General features: G+C 54.2%; 6 protein-coding genes across 6 annotated transcripts; 3 read left to right on the plus strand and 3 right to left on the minus strand.

Moving 5' to 3' along the window:
- Nucleotides 1-692: 692 nt before the first annotated feature.
- On the minus strand, nucleotides 693-1,798 carry MYCGRDRAFT_105478 (uncharacterized protein; the record flags this gene model as incomplete). The annotated part of the gene is made up of 1 exon (XM_003850322.1): nucleotides 693-1,798. The coding sequence occupies one exon, from the start codon at nucleotides 1,645-1,647 to the stop codon at nucleotides 1,240-1,242; it is 408 nt and encodes a 135-aa protein (XP_003850370.1).
- Nucleotides 1,799-2,118: 320 nt separating this feature from the next.
- MYCGRDRAFT_74800 (uncharacterized protein) lies at nucleotides 2,119-3,420 on the plus strand (the record flags this gene model as incomplete). Its single annotated transcript, XM_003849997.1, has 2 exons — nucleotides 2,119-2,345; nucleotides 2,409-3,420. 2 exons carry the CDS (start codon nucleotides 2,293-2,295, stop codon nucleotides 3,418-3,420), a joined length of 1,065 nt encoding a protein of 354 aa, XP_003850045.1.
- A 4,990-nt stretch (nucleotides 3,421-8,410) lies between these two features.
- On the minus strand, nucleotides 8,411-8,917 carry MYCGRDRAFT_45705 (uncharacterized protein; the record flags this gene model as incomplete). The annotated part of the gene is made up of 1 exon (XM_003850321.1): nucleotides 8,411-8,917. The coding sequence occupies one exon, from the start codon at nucleotides 8,915-8,917 to the stop codon at nucleotides 8,411-8,413; it is 507 nt and encodes a 168-aa protein (XP_003850369.1).
- Nucleotides 8,918-9,259: 342 nt separating this feature from the next.
- MYCGRDRAFT_100988 (uncharacterized protein) lies at nucleotides 9,260-10,295 on the plus strand (the record flags this gene model as incomplete). The annotated part of the gene is made up of 3 exons (XM_003849998.1): nucleotides 9,260-9,393; nucleotides 9,474-9,644; nucleotides 9,704-10,295. The coding sequence occupies 2 exons, from the start codon at nucleotides 9,481-9,483 to the stop codon at nucleotides 10,293-10,295; spliced, it is 756 nt and encodes a 251-aa protein (XP_003850046.1).
- A 408-nt stretch (nucleotides 10,296-10,703) lies between these two features.
- On the plus strand, nucleotides 10,704-12,654 carry MYCGRDRAFT_110474 (uncharacterized protein; the record flags this gene model as incomplete). Its single annotated transcript, XM_003849999.1, has 2 exons — nucleotides 10,704-10,962; nucleotides 11,240-12,654. The coding sequence occupies 2 exons, from the start codon at nucleotides 10,704-10,706 to the stop codon at nucleotides 12,652-12,654; spliced, it is 1,674 nt and encodes a 557-aa protein (XP_003850047.1).
- Nucleotides 12,655-14,679: 2,025 nt separating this feature from the next.
- On the minus strand, nucleotides 14,680-16,121 carry MYCGRDRAFT_105480 (uncharacterized protein; the record flags this gene model as incomplete). The annotated part of the gene is made up of 1 exon (XM_003850320.1): nucleotides 14,680-16,121. One exon carries the CDS (start codon nucleotides 15,034-15,036, stop codon nucleotides 14,803-14,805), a length of 234 nt encoding a protein of 77 aa, XP_003850368.1.
- Nucleotides 16,122-19,782: the final 3,661 nt, after the last annotated feature.

Consider the following 19,782-nt stretch of genomic DNA (forward strand, 5'->3'; position numbering starts at 1 on the left):
AACATCGACTCCTTGCATTGCCTACCTTATCCTCCGGTTTTCAAAGGGACTCGTCGACCTACGATGGCTGCTGATATGTACAAACGTTCTGGTATTGTCTACACGAATGCCGCCCTGACTATGGCGCTTCCGTTGAACTTCTCGGCGCGATATTACCTCTCGATCGTCACCAAGTCACATAAGCAGCAACAATGACCGTACAGCGGTAAACAATGATTGCTGACTCCTGTTCCTTGCAGTTCAACGCAGGACGAGATTCTGGGTACTAGGAGATAATCAAAGCCACGATGGGCAAGGCTTCCGTACGATAATGTCTGTCGGTCATGGCAAAAAGCAATTTTGCAGCTCACTGAAAGATGTTAAATATTCGCATGTCTTTGCCATATCTGTTTGGTCGAATAAGAGTGCCGTATACTGTTGAAAATGGACTGGGTGAGGATCGACGAAAGTCGTCCAAGGCCGATTTGGAAGATTTCGATGGCCCGCATGGATCGATGTTGCTCATGGCAGCATAGACAGATAAAGCCAGGTGGGGTCACACAATCCGAGGCTTGCCCAGAAGTAGGTGTAACGGGCCACGTCAGACTTCGGCAAAAGAAGGAGGACGTTGAGTTCGAGGAAACCAAGAGGTCCGAGAATGGCAAGCATACCAGATGGTGTGGATGGTCCTCCATGATCAAGTCCGGAGACAAGCTCAATGATCTCTTTCCGGCATTGATTTTGCACGATCTCGATACCGAAGATGATGAATCTTGCATTGCGTCTTCGTGACCATCTTGCGGACGATGGTCCGCATCTCGTTGTCGATGGGATCGGTCACCTTTTCCCGCTCAGGTCGAAGTGGAGTAATTTGACAGGGAATACACGTCGAACGTGTCCTGGATATGGTCTGATTTCGACGGTCTCGGGACTGAAGTGGTGCCAGTCATCGGGCATCACAACAACCTGCACGGCTCTTGGCAAATTTCTGAACCGATCGATCTTCGAGCTCGCAATTGGCGTCGTTGCTCGAGGCTCACTGCTGCGCCGTATCTTTCAACCCTGCTGCACTCCGGTTGTTAGGTGTGCGAACTTCGTTGGGCCAGAGTGATTCGTCTTGAGACATCTTCTGCCCGGGATATGTCCAACGCGGACGTGGTGATTATATCGTGCATTGTACTGTCCGTCAAGTCCTCGCCCGTCCTCACCTCACCGTAAAGTTGTTTTTCGGTATGTCTTTCGTGGTGGCGGGTAGCTGGACTATTGGCTTGCGGCGGCATGATGGGCGTTCACGTGCCCCTTCTGCACAACGGCGACGACGTCATGGGTGCCGCTGTACTTCACGTAGCCAAGGCAAGTGCTTCGTCGAAGGCTTTTGGCCCGAACGACGGGCCATCTTCGACTGAAGGCGATGCCGTTGTTTCTGCCATAACCCGAAGAAACGCGAGAACAGCGCGATGACTGAAGATGAGATTGAACACTCCTACAGCAGTGCACATTGCAAAAATCATGCTCAGACCATGCCGCTCGCAGACCAATGCAGAGCCAAAGAGATCGTATCTCCGGCGGGCAAAATCGACGGCGTCGTACGTGGCAGCACACCCAAGGCAGCATCAATTCGAGGACGTATGCGCTCAGGAGCGTCAACACGAACGACATGAGCAGCATTTGCGAGGCTGGCACACTTGAGTGCCGACTGCTGCGGTCCGCAAGATTTCTCGTCCGACGCTCTTGTCCTGGATCAGGTCATCGATCACTTCTGCACATCCGTGATCGCATCCCGCAGGTGGAGTTCTGTATCCGATGTTTGGTCGCTTGTGCGAAGCTTTCGAGGGAGTGCTCGATGGACTCCCAACTTCGATGGTGCCAAGCTCTTCCTCTGAATTCTCCCTCCGATTTTGTATTGTCGACATATGCGTTGTGACGCCGTTGATCTCTTGATCTTTTGCCAGCCATGGGAGTCGGGGGTTGAAGTCCTCAGCAGTCAGCCACCTCGCAGCGGCAAGGCGGGACGCTACCTTAGCGGCCTTTAAACCTTAAGCGAAACTGCTTCTCTATGGCATTGCAGCAACTTTGCGCATACAATAGTTCCACTCACTTCATATATTCCCACTCCAACCACAATCTACTTACTTCCGCATCTCATCTCTCGATCCAATCATTCGCTTTCCACTCTTGCTGCCGTTGAAAAGAACGCCTCTACTCCGCCTCGAACGACCGCCTGTATCCTCTCCCCGCCTCCCACCATCATAGCCATTGCGGGTTGCTTTTGGGCGCTCTTCATACCCTCGACGGTCCAGCATTATTCATTCAATGGAGAAGGGTACTGACAACAGCCCGTCGAATCTCTGGACCCGTCGATCGAAGTAGGCATATCCCTCCCCACGGTAACGACGCTCCAACAAGCTGACATTGCACGCGATCAACAGCAGCAGTAAAATCAGCCTTTCCACGAACAAATCCGACCGCAACGATACCACAGACTCTGCCCCCGGTAGCAAAAGATTTGGCACATCAAGTAGCCACGGGAAGAATAATACGTTCAACTCGATCGGTAGCATCTCCACCAGTGCGGTAGCCTCTCCGACGAGCGCCGGGGCTTCGTCTGCATTCGGATTGGGTAGCGGAGCCTTCGCAAGCTTTGGAAACGCTGGCAAGACACCCAAAACGCCTGGATCCTCGATTGACCTTAGCAAACAAGCGAGCGAGAAGAAGGATTCGTCAGAGGAGCAAGCCAAGGACACTCGAAGACCGCCTGCACGCAAGTCTGCGTCGGCTCTGCGTCAACCCAGCTCTGCAGTAGACACAACAACACAACAATCCTCGAAAGATGTTGTAGGAGGCTGGCCGCTTAAGAACGGTTGGGTGATCTATTACCGTCCTCCTACAAACAAGAACAGCGATTACGAGAAGTCTATCAAGCCTCTCTGTAAGGTGCAGTCTGCGCAGGCGTTCTGGACAGTGTACACACATCTCAAGCGACCCAGCGATCTTCCCACGGTCAGCGACTATCACATTTTCAGAGAAGGCATACGTCCGGTGTGGGAGGATGAGGAGAACAAGCGCGGTGGAAAGTGGACAATGCGTTTGAAGAAGGGCGTCGCGGATAGGTACTGGGAGGAGCTTCTTCTGGCGCTTGTCGGCGACCAATTTGTGGAAGCTGGCGAGGAGGTCTGCGGTGCTGTTGTCAGTGTGCGCCAGGGCGAGGATGTCTTCTCCATCTGGACCAAGAACGACGGCGGTCGCAACATCAAGATTCGAGAGACTATCAAGCGTGTGCTCAATCTGCCGGCGGATACCAACCTTCAGTGGCGCAGCCACGACGAGAGTATTACGCAGCGACATGCCGTGGATCAGGCCCGCCAGGAGAAGGCCAACCAGGACAAGCGCCGTAGCACTCTTGGAAATGAAAAGGAGGGAGGAGAGCAGTCCAAGGCGTAGACGTTGCGAGTTTTCTGCTGCTTCTTGGGTCAATGTTTCTTTGCGAGCATAGCTGGAGATTGCGCTTTGGGGACCTGGGCTGCGAGCTTGGAACGGCGCACCTGTCTGTCACTGGATGATGACGACTTGTTTGCATTGGAGCGATTGGCTGCCTGCAGAGTTGAAGGACGGGATTCTGTCGTCCTTGCATCTGCGATCGAACATGTATACTACTTGTACTCGGTGATTGAGTTGGGCATGCACGAGGTTGTGCGTGGGTTCACACTCGCGACTATCACCATCAATCAATCAATTTGGCCGTGGCACCTGCTGGCCAGCGCATGTTCTCATAGCTCGATCTGTTTGGTCACCGTGAACGACCTTTCTCTTCACTTGCATGCGTGTCAAGCTGCAGCGTGAATGTAGCCTCGCATGGGAGCATTTCCATCACTTCACCATGCCCAGCATGCCTTCCCATCAATTTAAGCTTCAAAGAAGCTTGCCCTGTCAATAAACCCTGCGACCCTCGGACGCGCCTTCGGCTACACCGCGTAAATCCGTCTTCAAAGAGCTCGCTTGCTTGACAAAGGTCCGGACCACCTCGCATACAAGCACTTTTCGACCTATCACTTCTTCCGCACAAAACGTCCTTCACTTCATCCAATCCAATCTGGACCTTGCCATGTTCACGGATCTACATTCGGGAAGCTCACGACGGCACAAATCGCACTCTACGTAGAGCTGCATGTGATCGCTCTCATCGCTGCCGCTCATGAACTTTTACAACAGGTTCAAGGAACTTATATCTAACATAGTAGACGACACAGCCTCGATAGCGGTAAGTGCTTGCCATCGAGCCCATCTCTTATATTTCACTTTCGATCCGAGGCGCAATGCTTACTTTTTCGACTCGACAGGATCGGACCGAAGATACTACCCATGCGAACAAACCGAGCTGCACGGCAATTGACACATTGCCTGGAGGGGATCAGGAGAGGAGAAGAGCAGCGGAGACTGTAGAGGTCGAGCAGGTATCACGGAACAGATATCAGCGGAGTCTTGACGAACGGCGATTAGAAGGCGATTTTGAGGTTGGCAGAGACGCAATTCCACTCGGCGTCCCAAAGACATTCTACGACGAAGACTGGAATCCTCCAGGACACAATATGCCAGGCAAATCCTTCCGACCGCTGGACACTTTGAACAAGAAATCAGCGCAGGCTGGAGGTCGATCTGAATATGGGCGTGCGCCTCCCGGATACAGTGCGTGGGATTCCAATTCCCATGCCGGAGGTCATTCAAAACTCTCCACCACAGCCAGCGCAGGGCAAAATGTGACCAAGAGAAGAGACTTTGCGGATCGCGAGGCGGCAGAAGGAACGAATTTGAGCAGCACATCCAAGAGACAGAAGTTGAATGGTGGCGGCAACGCTCAGCATACTGGCGACTCCATGCACTACACCGAGCCTTTCGGCGAGCCTGTGGGTATTAAGCGCCAAAACACGGTCCGCGCGCCGCTGAACGTGAAGGCGATCAAGCAGTCTACGAGGTCTGGTCAAGACGATCCATTCTCAATTGGCGAGAGTAGGCGGAATGATGCTGATTCAGGGGTCGGCCCAAAAAGCAAGAATGCTCGAAGAAACGCCGCAAGAGTTGGTAACGGTGGAAGTCAGACATCTCGCGACCTTGCGCGACGATCGTCGCAGGGTTCTGTGAACGGATCATCTGAATACACTTCGAGCTCACGGCGTGACAACATGTCGCATACTCTCGACGATGAGCAGCGGCACTTTGGCTATTCATCATCCCGCCGAGGATCACACGATCACGAATTGAATGTTCCTTCCATCGACCTGACACAGGGCTTCGATGAGATTCACCGAAGGATGCCACCGAGAAAGCCTGGCAAGCAGGGCGATGCGTCCGACATGCAAGGCGTTGCAAACGCTTTCGGCCGTCCGCGTGCCAACGCGGCTCTGGAAAGGTCCACGAACGATGCACCTCGGGCTTCGCAGCTTTCGCAGACCAATCTAAGGAAGCATTTCAAGCGCGATGAGGAGCCGCAGCTCATGGCTCCAAGGTCGACGGCGCGAGAAAGAATGCGACCCAGGGAAGATGGCTTTGGCCATCGCACCAGTAGCCCGGACGCACTCATGAGTGCGAAGACGATTCAAAGTCCAGCCCCACGGAACTCGGTGTCGCAAAAGGTGCATACTGGCACGCCAGCTCGGCCGCTCGACACAGCAGCTCCGCACGCCAGGAGAAAACTTGATCAAAGTCCTACTCAGATCTACGATGATGACCTCGAAATCCCAATCATGGCCATCTATTCCAAGCAATGCTTCGAGAAAGCCAAAGATCTGTCACTCGTATGGGATTTGCAGAGCAAGTCGTACCATGTCAAGCGTGGCGATGAATTAGTATGCCTACCGAATTCAGACGAGCCCGTCGCGATCGGCAGGAAAGATATCACGCAATGGCTCACAAGCCCCCTTTCTACCAAAGTATGCATCAAGGGTCCATCTACTCCTTTCAGCACCGGCAAGATCTTGATCGAGTTCTTCGATCAGCCTGGCGTGCGAGCATGCAACGCTGCATTGTGTTCCTCTGGCCCTGCAATCTCCGAACAAAAGCACAGTCCTAATCGTATGAACAAGATTTTCGAAAACTCGTGGTCGGATGCCGATGAAGCACATAAGAAGCTCTGCCTTACAACAAGCGATACACAGCCTCTAATGCCGCAAAGTCGAGATGCGGGGAGCCACAGACCCGAGACTGAGGAAATTCTGTACGAAGATGATCAACCGGCCGAGGCCAGTGCACCTCTGAAGATGCTGGAAGCCCAGCGCCGTCGGCGGGAGAATCCAACATCCAGCGAGACTATTTCCAGGTACTTTGACGACACGGAGGCTCCGCGAAAGTCGGGTCGAGTCTCGCGAGCACCAACTAGCAAGCCGAAAAGTCCTACCCCACCACTAAAATGGACCGACGAGAACGAGCTGCCAGCGTGGCCTTCCATGGTCTATCCTTCCCAGGGTGTGCGACGTGTGACAGTCGGACGGGAGGATATCAAGCGCCTTGACGAGGAGGAATTTCTCAACGACAACCTTGTTAGTTTTGCAATGCGCCATATTGAAGAGAACATGGATCCCAAGCACAAGGACAAGGTTTACTGCTTCAACACCTTTTTCTACACAACCCTGAACAGAAGAAAGGGCAAGAATCGGCTGGACTATCAGGCAGTCGAGCGTTGGACGAAGGGCGTTGATCTCTTCTCCAAGGATTACGTGGTGGTCCCCATCAACGCACATCTTCACTGGTTCGTTGCGATCATATGTAACTTACCAAACCTCGAAAGGAAGCTTGCCGAGGCCGACGAAGATGATGGGACAGGCCGGGACGATCAAACTTCTCGAATTGAACCTACCCAGACTGAGCTCGAGATTACAGGCAGTCGCTCACTGCCCAAAGCTGTGACTCGAGTGGAGATGGACGATGAGCAGCCTGATTTCGGTCCAGACAACGACGATCGAAAGAGCGATGTGTACGAGTTCGACGAACGTGGAAACGTGCGTTCTGCACATCCAGAAGAGACCTTGGAGCCATGTCCCCCGACCATCAAAAAAGGAGGCAAGAAGAGCAGGCCTGCTCCGCCTGCGAGGAAGTACGATGTCAACCAGCCAGTCATTATAACGCTCGACTCTTTAGGTGCTGCACACTCCACCGAGATCCGGGTACTCAAGGAATACATCTCCGCAGAAGCTCATGGGAAGCGTGGAATGGATGTCGATGTTTCTCAGCTATCGGGTATCACTGCCAAAGGAATTCCTGAACAGCCAAACTATTGCGACTGTGGAGTCTTCGTTGTTGGCTACCTGAAGGAGTTTGCAAAAGATCCGGACAAGTTCATCCACAAGATCCTCCGAAAGGAGATGAAGCATGAGGATTTCAGCGATTTCAAGGCGCCTCAAACGCGGAACGAGATTCGCAGGAATATCCTCGAGCTTGGTGACGAGCAACAGAGACAGCGACTGTTGCATAAGCAGGCCAAGAAGGCGACCAAAACGAAAGCTTCCTCTCCCGATGCCGGGTCGCACAAGCCGTCGAACTCCCATCCTGCATCCTCTGCTCTCCCTACACTGGAGTTTCCGCCGCGTCAAGCGACGCCGTCCTCTGCAGTCGTCGAGCCGCCGACCACACCTTGCCGATCGCCCGCACAGACGTCACCGTCCAAGCCCGTGGAAGCGGACAACGATCACCTTGACTTTTCTCCACCGAAGGTACTTGCAGGGCCGCAAACTCGACAAGAGTCAAGACCGCTTCCGTGGAATGACAATGAAGATGAGGACATGCTCGATCACGGTGGAATGTCGTCCGCGCTCCCCGACGCTCCGCATAGTGACCGCAGCTCGAGCACTACAACGAACTCTGGCTCCAAGTCCAGCCTGCTTGATACCTTTAAGAATGATATCAAGGAGGCAGGAGAAGCGGCCCATCGAAATGCTGTTGCTGCAGCGCAGCACGAGAGGAAGCCGACGTTGGCGAACGATAGCCAAGAAGAGCCCGAGCCAGAAATCGCCGAGTCTCAAGAGTCTCACACTGCTTAGGTCTGGCAATACGAGAGAACTACGTTCCGTGGATGAGGTTACTTGCACCGCGAGTCCTTCCTCAGCATGATCATCTGTGATTTGAGCGATACGGATGATTTGCCGTACGGTCTATGCATAGCGTGTGTATCTTAGCGTCAAAGGCAGCATCAGACACGAATGACGATTTGGGCATCGAAAGCAATTTTCTAGTCTATCATCCCGAGCAGATTTTGTGAGCCTGGCATCTCAGACTTAACTGGCCTTCCTCTGCTCGGCCTCCAGGGCGCTCGTGATGTGACCATTTGCACCTCTTCCCCTTGTGCCGTCATTCGCCTCTGCTTCAGCAACAGCTTTGTCGACATCTATGAAGATATCAGCCTTGACACATTCGGCAACGAAGGTCGCGCAGCCAGGTTCAATGACTAACCAGCATACTCCCCTTCGCCCTCCCTGCCCACCCAAAACCTCATCTTCTCCCGTTGAAACTCCTTGAAGTCCCACTCCTCGTCCTCCAGCTCCTGCTCTCCCGCTCTCCAGACATACGTCTCAACCTCGACCTCCTCACCTTCCACATTGCCCTCGCCCTGCTCGTCTCCCACCGTCGTCAGTAGCGTCGCCCGCACCTTCACCCGCTCGTATTCATCGCCCTCGAAAACATCAAGCCGAAAGATGTCCTGGTCTGTGAGTCCGGTGACGATGTTCCCACGAACACTGGAGCCGGACTGAGGAATGATGGCAGGGTAGTCGGCAGTCTTGACACGATGGCGGCGATGGTTGTGCAGGATTGCGGGCTTGATTTTAAGTTGATGGGTGGTGTAGATGGGATTCGTGGGACTCATGGAGCCGTGGCAGACTCTGTGGAGTACTTCAGGCGCCATGAGGGTACCATAGAAGAACGCTGTGCGTGAGGTTTCTCCTGGGGTTGACATCGTAGGCGAGTTCTTGCAGTCTCGATTGTGGTTGAGCTTGGTGGTATGTTGTCAGGCTGAAGGAAGAGGTTGCGGAGAGTGTAGTTTTGCATCGAAGGTTTCAGAGTACTAGCTGCACGAGGAACCTTCCCGATTTTATGAGTCAAACAAGCAACATGTGGTCGTGACGGGAACATTCACGCACAATGCTTGTCGATGCTTATCGTAGTCTGAGAGGCAGGCGCCACACATATCGACGCCACAATGATCTGCGCATCCAATTTGCGGCGTGGCTTCTCCTGCACAACCAACGTCTCCTGCAAACCGGCCCTCATTTTGAAAGGTGAATGAACGACTCTACGCGCCTTGCACTCGAATCATTGGACTATGGCTTGGACTTAAACGCGACATGACGCCTTGAGCCCGATCTCGACTTTCGGTTGGCATTTGCCGCGACTCTCCAAGCTACATCCCAAAGCTAGGAACCTCCTGTCAATGTAAGTCACACTGCGAGACGTCCTATCCGACTTCAGTTATACGATGTAGAGCACACGAGCATATGCTGACGCTCATTCAGCAGAGTCATGTCCTTCGTAGCATGGACAATCAAGCATATCGCTCCTCTTTTCCTTATCACCTCTCCGGTCACCTCCTATGCCGATCAAATATGGTCCATGCACAAGAAGCGCTCGTCAGCGGGCTTCTCGCTTGATGTGCCCTTGATCATGCTGGTCGCATCAATAACAAAGTGCGTCGCAACTCGAATCGAACTGCCATTCGTGCCGGGCACTACTGACAGTCAACCAGGGTTTTCTACTGGTTTGGATCTCGCTACGACATTCCGCTTCTGATCCAGGCTGGGATCGCGATATTCGTTCAGTTCGCGGTGCTTCATGTTGCTCTCCTTCATCGACCAGCATTCGGAGCCCAGCATAGCATACCTTTTGCCGGTGCTGGAGAAAGGGAAGGACTGGCGAATCGACCGTTCAAATTCTGGCAATGGCGGAGTAGAAAGCCGTACTGGGAATTCCTCTTCTACTACAGCATCACTCTGGCCGCTCTCCAGATGCTGATTGGATCCAACCAAGCCTACATCGCCTTCCAGGGCTACTTTGCGCTTAGCGTGGAAGCGGTCCTCCCTCTGCCCCAGATTATGGAGAACTATCGCAGCCGGTCATGCAAAGGCTTCCGCTTGAGTATTCTGGTCAACTGGTTGATCGGTGATGCGTTCAAGATGACATACTTCTTTCTCTCGGATGGATCCGCCGTGCCGTGGGCGTTCAAGCTCTGTGGTATCTTCCAGGCCGTGTGCGATTGTTATTTGGGCGTACAGTACTGGATGTACGGCGAGGGCGAGCAGAATTTCGACATTGGCATGCGAGATCAGCGACTTGCATGAGCTGAGGTGAGGACGAGCGGCCTGCGCACTGGCACTATCGGCTCCCCAGCATATCTGCCCTCGTCCGCTTGGACATGAGATACATCATAGAGCAGGAGTATCAAGAGCGAGACGATCGACGAATAGATTGAAAACGTCCTGAGATCTGGGCAGGCTTTGAATGCGTAGAAGTGCAGTCATACGGACCGACTGGCGTCATGGCGAGCTTGCGGTACCTGCTATGCTCGCGGCGTTCCAGCCCTTGGTTGTGAAGCTCTAAGCGGCAACTCTTGCCTTTGCACTGGATACCAAGTGAGGCATAGGATGGTAGTCAAAAAATGGCAACGCCTGTCTTCATATTCCAGAGATTGCAGTCAGTCGTCTCTGTCTCAACCTCCAACTGCAACTGCAACTGTCACAATCGCCGCGATGTCCTACTACCTTTGGGAAGAGGCTCCCACCAATGAGGAGTTCTTTTCCTCCTACTCAATCAGCGGCTTCCCACTACAGCACGCTGTCACCACTCCTGCCATTGGGATGCAAGCGCAAGCACAACCTCTGGCAACAGGTCCGCGAACTTACAGCAATGCTTCCATGCAACCGCCCTCCTTGTACGGTCACGGTGTACCCGACTCTCATATCGATTTACGAGACCAGATCTCTATTCCTCGAACGACCATGTTCAACAGTAAGTCCATCCTGATTACTCAGCAACAGCCAAGCACTCCCTCGCGCTCCCTCATCAATGGCATGATTTTCACCCCACTCTCATCTCCCGCCGAGCTCGGCGCACTTCGGCTCTTCAGAACGCCTCCCGTCCTCAACTCTTATCAATCTGATAAGATCGTGTACCCTTTGAAGATCAAAGAGACACCAGCGTTCAAAGTCCGCCATGCCCGCTGCTCTCTTGATCTCACGCGCTGCATCGCCCACGTCCACCAAAGATGCTGACGATCAACCTGCAGACACGCCGCAGAACAGCCCCGGGCGGCCATCGCTGTCACACTCTCAGGCTTCGTACGCCGCGACCTCACCGTCTCAACACAGTCCAGGACAGCGTGTCCGCTGGCCATCCTTGACGGACTCGCAGCCAGTCCAGCCGCCACTTCCACAAGAGCACCAACACCAGTCATCACGCATCCCGACGGGCCAGGCGCCAGCTTCCGAAGCCACTTCTCAACATCCCGTCAACGGCGGCACAAAGCCCTCGCGAGTGGCCATTCCTCGCTACAGTCGCAGCGACTCGATTCAGACCAGACCGTCTATCAGCCGCGCAGAATCAGGCGATTCGCCTCAGTCTGTTGTCAGTCCCACCAATACTGTCGATCAGCCTGTCATGACGGCTCCGACGGGTCCAATGACCAAAAGCGTGGCATTGCCCAATCGCCCACGTCCTGGCCGAAAGCCGATTCCAGTCGCAGATGCACAAGATCGTCGCCGCAATCAAAACCGTCAAGCTCAGCGGAACTTTCGCGATAAGCGTCAGCAAAAATTGGAGGAGGCTACGATCGAGCTGGAACAGTTGAAGCACAGTTATCAGGAGGCGATGAGGACATGGCAACAGCAAGATGAAGACAATCGCCAAAAGCTCAATGCTGCTCTCGAGCGCGCTGCACGTGCCGAGGAACAGCTCAGACTCATCACTGAGCGTGCAGAGAAGTTGCAACAGCAAGCCCAGAGTGCCCAAAACCCGCTGCTCTCACCGTCCAGTATTGGCACTTTCCGCACTGGCGTGGCTGCACCGACCACTCAGGCTCGTGAGGATGTGCCTCCAGCAAGCTATCCGCATGAGGTCGACTTCACCAACTTCGGCCGGTCTCTCGCCAATGGCTTCTCCTCTCGGAACGTCGCGTCGACCAACGACGACAGCCAGATGGACTTTAGGATGGACCAAGATGATAAATGCGGCTTCTGCACCGACACTTCAAACTGTCTGTGTCGCCAAGCCGAAGCTGCAAATGCGGAGAAAGCTATTCAGGCTCCTGAGCCAGTGTCCGCACCGACCATCACTCTTCCTGGTGGCTGTGAGAAATGTCAGGCCGACCCAGAACGTGCCAGAGCCTGCAGGGAGTTGGCTTCCGCTACCCGCATGACTATGCGAGGAATTGACAATCCTCCACGTCCAAATCTCGGAGACGGCGATCCCATGGATACTTCTTGCTCCACGATGGTTGATAAGTTCAATCAATTCGGCGAGCGCACCGCATCCATTGCCGACCTGTTCGGCCGCCGTCAGATGCGAGCGTACCCGAGACCAACGGGAGGTTACGATCTCGAGGAGGCTGATGCCGCTGAGGTACTGACCTCCTTGCATCGCCGGCATCGTGTGACCCCGAACCCATCTCCGCCAAATCCAAGGGAGGCTGCCGCGCAATTTTGAAGGTCCATGACTGGCATCTTCATTGATTGCGGCTTGCTCAATTCAGGAGCACGGCAAATCAGCACGGCACATTGGGCATGCATACCACGCGATGTGATATAGAAAGCCGTTTCCGGCGTGTGATGTCTCAGGACGCACTCTTACAAGCGGCGCCATCGATCACGACGGCAGAGCATATTGTGTGCGTCCACTCGCCTGCTCCTCAGCCCTCATCAGTGTCGGAGATTCGTTCAGGCAGAACAAGAAATCCTTGGTTGAAGATCAACTGCAAGGCGCGCATCATTCATGTGGTACAGGCCCTGCGGCATACCGGTGCCGTAGGATCAGAAGTGCACGGTATGTTCCGGCATGTTACGGGGATAGGAATAGATGGAGGGAAGCATCGACCATTGTACAGCGACCTATCGCTTTGATCTGATAAGCTGCTGCCTGCCAGTACAGTAACGCTCGATAGGATTCAAGGAAGTCTAAATCAACCTCTCTCTCTCCTGAGTCCCTCTGCCTGGCTGCTGCGGCCATCGTCGGCATAAACTTCGGAGTTCGCGGAGTCAACCATCGGAGGACTTCAACGCCGTATTTGCTTTTGATCGGTGCTCGTACGGACCTCTCAGCGGTGCCTCCTTGACATGAATCAACTTGTTCTTGGCCAACGCAAACCTCGCTCTTACACGAAAAAGCAAAGTCGTCTCAACTGCCGATCCAGCATCCGATGCAGAACAACGTAGCGTCTGGACTTGTCCTGTCGTTCTTGCCAATAAGAGACAGCGAACTCGGTATCAGAGTTCAGATCGACTCGTCAAAATCGGTGCCGAAGGATGTCGACGACGTGATCTATAGGAGGCATGTACTTGATGTACGCCCTGCCACTTGCCACGTTTGAGCAGAAGGCTGAGTCGCGGGCTCTCTTCACGGCGAACGCCCGCTTCTTCGAACGTGTCTTACTTTCTCCCTACTGGCGAGAGTTCCGGGGTCTCCGAACTCCGCATGATTTAGGCGTCCTGTTCCGGAGGGTGATGTGATCGTGGCTTGCGTGGCTGCCCTCTCTTGACCTCACGTCGACAAGAATTCTGGGACAGTTGAGACTGCGATGGCCATCACGCGAGATCAACGGACAAGGATATCCATAGCAACGAGCAGTTTCCCTTCCATCATCCAGATTCCAACTCACTTGAGGGCCTGGAATCCTAAAACTTCATGTTCTGCCTAGGAATCTGATCGAGGACATCGTGCCAAGCTTCGTCCACACAGCCTAAGAAGCATAAGCTTCGCAATGGGAACGCCTATCAAGTGGGAGTCCAATAGCATGAACGATATTTTCGTATAATCCTTCCGCGGAGTGCGCGGGTGCCCACACCCACGAGGGCACGATGAGTCTCACTTGCCCTACACCACGCTATGGAACTTGCCACTCCCACGCCCTATCCTGCCATCCTTCTGCGCATGAGACGTCAACAACGTGCTCATGGCATACCCAATAGACAGCGGGAATAGGTTCTTATTGCCGTAATGACCGATATCGACTGTCTCTCCTTGTCGATAGCTGCCCTTTCGGGATGTTGGACGACTCCCAATCCTCTGCAGATCACCTTCGAATCTTGGTCCCTATTTAGCGAACGGTCGGCACAAGCCGTGAGCAGATGAAAGATCTACAAGGCGATTGATGCGCAAGGCGCACGCCAGCAGGAGTGTCGAAGATATATTGGACCCAACGCCTCTTTGTCGGTTCGATCAACTATTCTTCCAATCAACCCGTCGTAACCTTCCAGTCACAACTCATGGAGGACTTTGCCATCATGCCTTCTTCAACATCGACGCGCTCACCCACACCAGACACCAATGTTGGCAACACTCCGACTTCAACCACCCCACAACCCAACCGATACCCCTGTCCCGATTGCGATCGCTCATACAAAGCCGTCGAAACCCTCAACCGACATCGCAAGAACCACTCCAGCTCAATACGCTACAGCTGCTCTTCCTGCACCGCCTCCTTCAAGCGCAAAGACCTGCTCGACCGCCACGTACAAATCCACGAAGGAGGTCGCGGCGCTGTGCTGACTTCGACTCGAGGCGTGAGAGCTTGCGAGCGGTGTTCGAGATTGAAAACGAAATGTGATCGCGTGGACGGAGGATCATGTTCGAGATGCGTCAAGGGAGGGCATGTTTGCTCGTGTAGGGAGAGAAGAGGCAGAGGGCGCTGGGGAAAGGAGGACGGAGGCGTGGTGAGGAGTTTGAAAGCATGCGGGACGCATCCCGAAGCCGGAATCGGTGGAGAATGTATGATGAATGCTGAAGACCAAGGGAGAGGTTTAGCTCGAGCATTTTCGGATCCCGGGGATTTTGCGCGAAGTTACCCGGGCAGCTGGTCTTCGGAAGGTGCATTCTGGGATCAAGGACACAGCTGGCAGTGGCCGGAAGTACTCGACTCGCAACTGGAAGCGGTCCAAGACGTGTTACCGGAATTGTCAATATATGGAGAAAGCCCGGCTGGCTTCGATGCGACGTGGCCGGAAACTTTCGATCCTGCTCTGGCGATCGATCTGCCGCCGCCTGAGAAGTCCAACCCTGGTCTGGATTATAACGCAGGGTGCTGCAACGATATGTCTTGGTGCGATTGCCCGCCAGCTTTGATATTGCCGGAAGCAGCGTTATGGGCGCCGGACTGCCTGTCTGGAGACATGGCGGCTCTCACAATGTTGTATCCACAAGCGATGTATCCTATACGCTCGTCAATCTAGTGAGCAAAGCTCAGATAGCTACAACATAATATTAGCCATAATCATCGAGGAAGCAAAGCTCACAACCGAAGTTGGTGCTGTGGGTGGTCGTATGTAAGGATGTGTTGTATTCTCCAGCGACCGAACCAAGTGACGCAGCTTCTCTCCGCCTAGCCGTTACGCAACGGATGCAGGTGAGCTCCTCTGCTCCTCACATCGCCCGCAGCAGGACTAGTATGCCGACTTGTTCGTCCCTTCAGCGGGCTCTCCACGCGTGGACTGCGCGGCACGGACGACCCTCTGGTCCCCATGCGACCACGTGCCGCCTCTTTTAATCGTGCAATCTCCTCGTCCCTGAACTTCAATCCCGCATTGCGGTCTTCTAGTAGCAGCCTGAGCTTCTCATTCTCCTTCTCCAGCAGCTTGTTGTGCCCTTGCTGGGTGATTTGCCGTGCGCGGGCAGCTTCACCAGATGCCAGTGACTGGGCTTCCGCCAGTTTCCTTTCAAGCTCGATGTTCTGTTGACCGAGCTCCGAAGCTTTTGAGGAAGAGTCCTGATACACCTCGCGCGTCCACTGCAGGTCCTTGAGGGTGGCCTCAGTACGCTTCTCAGCTTTAGCCCGGGCACTCAACGCATCCTCAAGCTGAAGTCGCAACGCTTCGAATTCTCGCCGCTCCGGGTTCGCGTGATCTAGAAGTTTCTTGTTCGCGTCCTCGAGCTGCTGCTTCAGAGTGGAGCGTTCAACGCGGAGTTCCGCATTCTGGTTATCGACCAGCGTTCTTCTCTGCACCGCTGCTTGTGCCACTGTAAGGGCGTCTCCCAACTCTTTCTGAGTCTTCACCAAGAGAGCGCGCTGATCTTCATGTCTGTATTGTAGGTCCTCTAAAGCCTTCGTATACTCCTCAAGTCTGTTCTGTACTTCGCTCAGAACTTCATGAAACCCACGTTGAGTGCCGACACCGCTAGTGGAAATGGTCTCCAAAGACTGCGTTCCCTGTGCGAGCGAGTCACTAACGTGCGTGATGTCGACATCATGAGGATTGATGGTTGCCGGGAGGTGAGCGTCCTCTACAGATAGCTGCGTCCGCAGTCTTTTCGTGCTTTCATCGGTAGACATTTCCACATCAATCTCAAGCGGTCGCTTGTTGACCGCGGCTGCCGTCTCCTCCTGCTGCTTTGCAGAACCACTCGATTCGGTATCAGTCTGGCTGTCCAGGTCTCCGATCGGACCCAGCTCGGCGAAGGGCCACTCCGTTGCATTTGCAGAACTCAGCATCGCGACGACTGCTGTGGCGACTTCTTTTGCAGGTGTGTAATTTTCGTCTGACTTGCCCGCCAACGAGCGGAATCTTTTCGCATTCTTGACAAGCACGCGCAAGCGGTACGCGGCAGTCATACTCGATGACAAACACCGCTCGATGTGCTCCACCGTATTGGGGACCGCCAACTTAATGAGCGGCGCCCAGCGATCCTCTCCTGTGTGGCGCCTCGCTGCTTGCAGAAGTCGGTCTTTGAAGTCCACGGAGCCATCCATTGCAATCACAACGTCGGCAGGTGTGATGTGCTCGACATCGATGTCAAGATCCAGGTCTAGTACGGAAATGGTCATATGGCCCTGGTTTTGTGAAGCCTGCACGTTCGTATGCTCAGCCAGCCTTGTATGCGCGATGCTGAGCCCCTGAAGGAAGTTCGAGACCATGGCGGGGAGTTTGAAGCCCTTCGCGGCTACGATCACCTTCAGACTCGTGATCGACTGCAAAGATTCAAGGAAGTCCCGCAAGAACCGAAACTTTGAGCTGATGTCCAGATCCCATTGCGCTTGCCTCTCAAGTGATGATTGTTGAGACATTGTTTCGTCGTTTGCGAGATCAGGATGCATTGCAATATCCCGCAGCTCGTCGAGAAATAGCTCAGCAGCTGCGCTATCTTCTGGCGTAGCTGGATCACGTCCAAGAAACCGAGTGATCAGTTCTTCGCGATAGAACACGCAGTTGATGTATTGATCACGTTGATGGCTTCCTAACGGTACTGGCAGCACATGAACATTGGCAGCATCGCTGTTTTTGTCGGCATGCGATGTCGAATTTAGGTTTGAGGCGGTAGAATTGACGGGGCCGCCGTTTGAGCTTCGTCCGGTCGAGTCGAAGTCGTTTTCCAGGGCCTGTGGTAGCAGCGTTCCATATCTACCAGATGTGTTCATTTGTTCTTTTGTCACAGACGGTACTGCCTCAACAGCAGGCACGGCTGAGGGCGAACGTCCCCCGTCTGTCAAGCCTGGCGAGCTCAGTCGTGCAGCTTGGTAAGCCGCAACTTCAGCGCTTATATTAGCTGGTAGGGCAGAGGCCGGTTCACTACCTCGTACTGAGCCGATTGTCGGTGTCTGCATGCGGCTGGCTTGACGGGCGGCTTTCTTTTCTTTAATTCTTGCTTCAACCAGCGCCTGTGTCGATCGTGCGGATGACGGCTCCATGCTGGCTCGTAGTGGCGATTGCAGCAGGGACTGCGATGGCGTTCTGAGAGCGGCTGGCGCACTTTCGCCCACGGTTATAAGAGAATACGGCGGGATAGAGGGCACCGCGCTCGATTCGCGTGATGGTGTGCTCCTTGCTCTCGATGCTGGCATGAAGTCGATGGGGCTCTTGAGTGCTTTGGTAGCGCTCCTTTGCTCGCCTTGCAATCCGGCCAAGAGAGGTGTGCGTGGCGGTTGCGGCAGCTGTGTCTGAAACGGGAAGGAGGATTGCGTTGAGCCAAGAGCTGTTTTTGATCTTCGGGAAATATCGTCTGCAGGAGTACGAAGGTCTTGAAGCACACTTTGACTTCGCTCGTTAATGGCTGACACTTGAGATCCTGCAGACTCAGGCCGAGACGAATACTCAGGCAGCGGCTGCTGACCTGCAGGTGGCGGGTCGTAGTTTGGCTGAGTCGAAAAGGTGAACTGCGAGCTGGGATCCTCCGTTGAGCTGTGAACGGTGATTCTCTCGATCTCGCTTGTGATCTCGGGTCGTTCGGTCGTGGAGTGCTGGGTACGGGTACCAGATTCTTGCTGGTGCGAGGACGACTGCTGTTGGCCGAGCTGTGACTGAGAACGGTCCTTGAGCGAAGATGTTTGCTGGCCTGCAGACTGTGTCTCAACAGCTTGGGCAGCTTGCAAAGAGTACTCTGGGGCAGACGCTGGGCTCTTTTCTAGCACTCGTGTGGGTGATGGACGTGAACTCCTGGCTCGATCAGATTCGTCTTGCTCGGGATCGCTCAATAGCCCGGATACAAGATCTCGAGATTGAGTATGACTGCCGTTCAAACCTCTGCTTGGGACGAACAGAGGGCTATGAGAGCTGCGGGATGATTGAAGCTGTTCGCCAACAGTGACTGGATCGACCCCGATGTCTGTCCGAGATTCCTCTGCGCCGTTCTGAGGTTCAGTAAGGGATTCGTCAAGTGGTCCTGAGGGGTCTTCGGCCTCTCTCGTTGACGCCTCGCCTGTCGACTGCTTGATTTCCGCTCCGGCAACTTGTATCTGATCGGTCTCTTCGTCCTCAGCAGCAATCAAGGAATCAGCCGAGCTAGCTTGGGGCTGTCGCGCTGCGATGTCCTCAGAAGTGGATACAGGGGAGAATCCTTGGAACGTCGATTCGAATCCTTGACTTTGAGAGTCCGGTACTGTTCGGCTTTGCTTAGTGCCCGGCTCGTGTGTGGAAGATTGAGTCGGAACTTCGGTCGAAGAGTCGTGGTCGTCGAATCTCTCGTACGCACCAGCCCGGAAACTGGATGGCGGGTCCGACAGCTGCACTGAAATTAGACCGACGGGCTTGATTACTGGCGATTCTGCAGGCGTGACGAGACTGGGCTCAAACAATGGACTGTGCGCTGCTGCTGCTGCGCCTTGAGTTTGCTGGCTCTCACCGATGACAATTTCGGCTTCGGCTTCGTCGGCGCGGGTACCAGCGATTGGATCCTCGTTGGCGGCAACGGAACTGATCTTATCAGTCGGCGAGCTATCGATGACTCGCTTTGGTCTTCGTCGTGGCGTTGACTGTGCTGGAGCTGGCGTCTCCTTGAGGACTTTCTTCGCAGGCGACTTTTGCGGCGTGCTCTTGCCCTTAGCACCGGTCTTCTCGGCTGATATTGTGCAACATAATCAGCAAAAGTCAGATCTGTCAGACTCAAAATTTCATCTTACATTTCGCAGCCTGCTTCCTGCTCCAGCTCTCGACGGCGAGCTCGTTGACGTGGTCTTTCGGTTCCCAAGTCGGCACGTATTGTTCGCCGGTTTCAGAGTCGTCTTCCCAATCAACGTGATACTTTGTCTTGTTCTCTCCGATGATGTCGCGGACCTTGTATTCCTTGTCCGGGTCGATCTGTCCGTGCGGATGCTTTAAGGGCCCTGCAGCTGTTCGAACAAGTCAACATCGA

Source organism: Zymoseptoria tritici, chromosome 8 (assembly GCF_000219625.1).
Source record: "Zymoseptoria tritici IPO323 chromosome 8, whole genome shotgun sequence".
NCBI lineage: Eukaryota > Fungi > Ascomycota > Dothideomycetes > Mycosphaerellales > Mycosphaerellaceae > Zymoseptoria > Zymoseptoria tritici.